Genomic DNA, 5,244 nt, shown 5'->3' on the forward strand with positions numbered 1-5,244 from the left:
CAGCCTTGTGCGATCTTGACAAATTCTTTTTCGGGCAAAGGTACAAAACACTTGCTTCTTGCTGTTTTGAACCTTTGGAGAAAACTTTCTGCCCATTCATTTGGCATTTGACGTAGATTCGCCAAATCAGCCAAAGTGACTTCAGATTCAGTTTTGTAAAACTGAGCATGAAACAACTGTTCCAGTTGTTGCCATATTTGAACAGAGTTCGCTGGCAAGTTAATGAACCAGGAGAAAGCTACTCCTGTTAACGAACTAGGGAAAAGTCTCATTTTATGGTAATCAGTTACATCACCACTTTGAAACGTGAATCGCCCTATGTGTTCCAGAGTAGACACCTCTCCTAAACCAGTAAACAGTGAGAATTCTGGCACTTTGTACCCTCTAGGCCATGGATATGCTTGGTCTACCCAATCAGGATATGGCTTTGTGTAAGTCGGTCTAATGACAGGACGCACCCCAAAGGCCATCTGATCCTGCACGATTTCCATAATCTGATTTCTCAACATGACATTGGGATCGTATGGAATTCCTACAGGCTGATTAACCGGTTGATTTGCATGAGGTCTGATGTTTGGTTCTTGATTGGCAACAAAATTACCATAATTAGGGCCATTACCATTAGCCTGGACATCTACCCCCTCGTTACCACGTGGAATATTCTGTCCATTGTTTAGGACACTATCTCTCACGTTTGGATTACCCCCCAAGTTAGGCATACCACTACTACTACTTTGATTTGGTATTGTCGCACCTCCTTGGTTTGAAGTAGAGGGGCCAGAAAGTGGTTCTACCCCTTGACTTGGATTTGGGACGGAAGGATTATGTCCTACGATCGTCCTAGTTTGAAAGTGACTTGCAAGAGGTATAGCCGGTTGACATATTTGGCCCACTAACTTGTTCATTGTTTCATTCAACGTCTTTAGTTGTTTGGCCATATTGTCATAGTGTGCATTACCACTTTGTGTAAATCTTTCCATATTATGAATACTTCAAAGATTTACCTGTTCAACGACGTCTTGCGTGAGTTCTCCAAGCAATGCACGCATGGTTCGAGGACTCAGCTCCGTCATTGGTTCATAACGACTGTTACTGCTTTGATTTTGTCCATCTGTTCGTGGAGAGGCATGTTGCTCCTCATATCGCTCGATTACAGATTGGATTCCTCCCTGACTTGCTCCTTCCTTGTCAGATCTCTGAGGCATATTGTTTCACCTTTTGCACTTTCAACACTTAACACCACTGTTCCACCGGGCGTGCCAAATTGTTTCGCGCGTGTTAATTCGCTAACAATTAAAGAGGATCAGAGGATTGTGTAAGGGACGAAACCTCTTGAAACAAAGTCCCAAAAAGGGGTGTTCTTTTTATTGGCGATAAACTTTACAATTGGAAACGGAAAACAACGTGCCTCCAAGGGGCGCAAGCACACGAGTTACAGAAAAGGAAGTGTTTAAATCTAAAAGCTAAAGAAATGAAAATTACATATTCTCTGTTCGAGAGTTTTGGATTCGGTCCTTTGCTTCTAAGGTCTTTCTCCCTTTTATACTTCATAGGCGATCCCTTTGTGATTAACTGCTCTAAAAAACTGCTTGATCGCCCTATAACTACCCACTTTCTTTGTAATGGCCATTTTGTCATGAAACTGTCCTTTTAACTGCTGTCATTATCTTGCATCGTTCAACCGCTTTCGATTGAACCCCTTGAATCGTGGAACGTGATAATGTTACTTTAGCAACTGCCTCAATAACTGCATTTCTTGATAATCATAATGCGTTATGTTTGTTGATACCTTGGGCGACTTGAAGATTTGGGCGAGACTCTGGGCGACCGTATGCCACTCTATTCGTTCAGATTCTGAACGACTTGCAAACTTGGGCGATGGCGTTACCGCACTATTGGGCCCCTTATTTGGGCATTCACCTTGATTCGTTCAATTGGATTTCGTTCTTTGGACTATTTGATTTGGGGATCCTCCAATTGGGCTTTACTCTCTGGGCTGTTCGATCTGGGCTGAATTTTTATGTGTCAACAGAGTTATTCTCATTCTATGCCTAAATGTTTTTGTAGATACAATGACGGGAATTTTGTATAAATTCTTGTCGGTGGAGAGATGATTCGATGTTCTCCTTTTATAGCATTCCAATTGCATATTCATTTTACATGCATTAAATAAGATAAGAGTCATTCTCACTATGCCTAAAAGTTTTTTTTCTTTCAAATTGTTACATACAGAAAAGAAAACAGATGATGAAAAGAATAAATGTTCAATAACCACGGAAACTTTTAGCATATATTGTGGCGCAACCTATGCCAACTTTCAATTTATTATTGATATTCACGTTTGAAACTATCACATTGGAAGTCAATTCATCAACATATTTATCCTGTGCCGCCATAGCATGGTGTCTCTGTACTGCAACGCCGGAAAACCTGTGAGGACTCCGGCAAATCCCCCAAATCACCATACAAAAACTCATCCTCTTCTCCAATTGGCATGAACACTTCCAAGTCGGCTTGTGCCCAAGTGGAACCCAAAATAACAGGACTATCCAGTACTGTACGCCCAACATCGGCCAACCAGCCAAACTCGACAGCGAGCTCGGTGAAGACACTGTCCTCCTGCTCGAGTTTTGGCCGGTTGGCAAATGTAGCACATTCTTCCTCGGCGGGAACAGTAGTGGCGGACGAGGAGGTGGAGGCGGCCGCTGGCGGGGCAGAGTGGTGGTGGTCGTATTTTGTGGTGGCGAGGAGAGGGTGGTTGTGGTCACAATAGTAGGTGATGAGGAGCATGGTGGGATCAAGGTGGCTCCGCTCAACTTGTTTCCTAGCAGGGCAACCTTTTGAGCTGCTGCACCTGTAATATCCCCTGCCATGCAATACATGCAAATAGACAACTTAGTAAACAGCAAAAACGTGTATGAAAGCAAATTATCCACTCCATTTGTCTTATTTAGCCCAAAAAAAAAAAAAAAAAAGATTTAACTTTTTTAGAGACTATTTTTTTCTAACATTTAAGAAATAGAATGCAACATAATTGTAGAAGATTGTTATTCACAAGTTGGGAATATACTAAAGTCCCCGTTTGAGAGCGATTTTGAGAATTGATTTTTTGACCATTAGAAAAAAAGTGGGGGCCACCTACGAGATAAGAACTCAAACTTTACAGCTGAAATAGTGAAATAACAAAATATATATATATATATATATATATATCATTTTTTTGGGGTGAAAAATCATTCATGAACACACCGTAAGCCCCTATTTGAGAGCCATTTTGTATCTAATTTGTAGAGAAATTCATGTCGTTATACAGTGCATCGGTGTCGCAAATATTGACTGAAATAAGTTGAATGACCTTTTTAGCCCTTTTACCATTTGATTCCGTAAAAAATCATTTTTTTGGGGTGAAAAATCACTCCTGAACACACCCTAAGCCCCTATTTGAGAGCCATTTTGTATCTAATTTGTAGAGAAATTCATGCCGTTATACAGTGCATCGGTGTCGCAAATATTGACTGAACTAAGTTGAATGACCTTTTTAGCCCTTTTACCATTTGATTCCATATTCCTTTTTATAAAAGGATATTTCTGAAAATAAGCTCGCGTTGAGTCAAGAATTACTGCACAAATAGGACCCGCATACCTTTAAAACGATCAAAAGGTTGATTAAAATCTGGATAGTATAACTTCCAGGCACATGCTAAGTACAGAAAATGAGTGAGTTCTTAGATTTTATTAAAAAGATAAAGATTTAACTTTTACTTTTCATCTTCATCTGTTCAGTATTCACTAATGTTCTATTCATTGTCATGTAGACTCGTACATTGTGGGGTATTATTTCTCTTGCAAAGCACTAATGAGAAATTTAGAACTTGTTGACAAGCTACATAAAATAATAAGTTATCAAAAGTAAAGTGCATTAAGTTGGAATCTTATCTACGAATTTTCTTGATTGGGCACTTTACCCATTCAACCATGGAAGCAAAGAGACTCAACAAGTGAACTAAGTTTTGGTATTCCTTCTCGAGCTTCTATTTCTTTCATTAAAAGAAATTGAAGAAAAGATATCGATGATATATGCTCTAAAAACATATGAAGTGGCCCCAAAGATTTCCAAATTTTGGTAGATGGAAGGAGGTGGCACATAAACCAATTTTAGGCGCGTGATGTGCATAAGTTTCAACTACTCCAAGTGCCCATTCAATGCATTTTTCAAAGCCGCCTACGATAATCTAATCTATATACAGTTAACCATCACCATTCACCTACTCCCTTTCCGGCGGCAACCACAAGAAAGATTGAACTGGTTCATATGCTATTTATATGCAAGTAAAAATAATAAAAAATGGATTAAATTTGAATCTTTACCTTGGATAAGGTGAACCCTTTATGGGTTTCTGACCATATTTCCTCCAGGAACAAGAATCCGGCGGCGGATACACCTCCGATTTACTCCGGGATCCATCGCTGCAAATTGGTATTGTCACTACCTTCTTCTTTGCGCTTCTCCTAATACAACAACTCAACGGAATCTATATTTACTTTCGTTTCTCACTCCTCAATTGAGAGAAAACGACTACACTGAAAATTAAAAAAAAAAAAGAAAAAAAAAGTACTGAACTTTAAACCTTTTTTTGGGCGACGGCTCGTAAACTTCTTCAGGTGCTTCATCCCCAAGGGAAAGTGGAGAATCGGCCACGTTTTCTAGAGTGCTGGTGGAGTCATCTTGCTCATGAAATCTACCTTCCATTATTATCATGCATTTGTATCTATATCTGTGTATGTATAGGTTTCATTTTACTGTCGCCGGAAAGAGTTGGTGAGGATTGGGGGAGGTGGTCGATTTTCTGAGTTTGGATTTATGTATAAATGATGGATTATCACAAGAGTAATTTATTATGGACGTGCAAGCCAATTCACTTAGGCCTATTTGCCATACAATATTGTAACAATATAATATTTATTAATTTAATTTAATTTTTATTATTGGTTAGGGCTTGTTTGGCAGTAATTTTAATAATTGATTTTTTGATCGTTGAAGAGAAAAGTGAGTCCTACGTATGAGAGAAGAAGTCAAAAATGACGGATTGAATAGTGAATTAGCGATAAAAAAAATTGATTTTTTGGGGTGAAAAATCTATGTCAAATATACACTTAATTCGAGTGTTCTATAATTCACCAAATAGCACCAAATTTTTTGTGCAAATCACCTCAACCCATTGCCCTATTTTGCACCAAAATAGT

At 39.0% G+C, this 5,244-nt stretch overlaps 1 protein-coding gene across 1 annotated transcript; it reads right to left on the bottom strand.

The window, feature by feature from the left end:
* Nucleotides 1-2,191: 2,191 nt before the first annotated feature.
* LOC111385410 (probable WRKY transcription factor 69) lies at nt 2,192-4,912 on the bottom strand. Its single transcript, XM_023009793.1, has 3 exons — nt 4,629-4,912; nt 4,369-4,509; nt 2,192-2,866 (listed from the first exon to the last, which is right to left on the bottom strand). Exons 1-3 carry the CDS (start codon nt 4,757-4,759, stop codon nt 2,380-2,382), a joined length of 759 nt encoding a protein of 252 aa, XP_022865561.1. The 5' UTR covers nt 4,760-4,912; the 3' UTR covers nt 2,192-2,379.
* Nucleotides 4,913-5,244: the final 332 nt, after the last annotated feature.

Source organism: Olea europaea, unplaced genomic scaffold (genome assembly GCF_002742605.1).
Source record: "Olea europaea var. sylvestris unplaced genomic scaffold, O_europaea_v1 scaffold3155, whole genome shotgun sequence".
Classification (NCBI taxonomy): Eukaryota; Viridiplantae; Streptophyta; class Magnoliopsida; order Lamiales; family Oleaceae; genus Olea; species Olea europaea.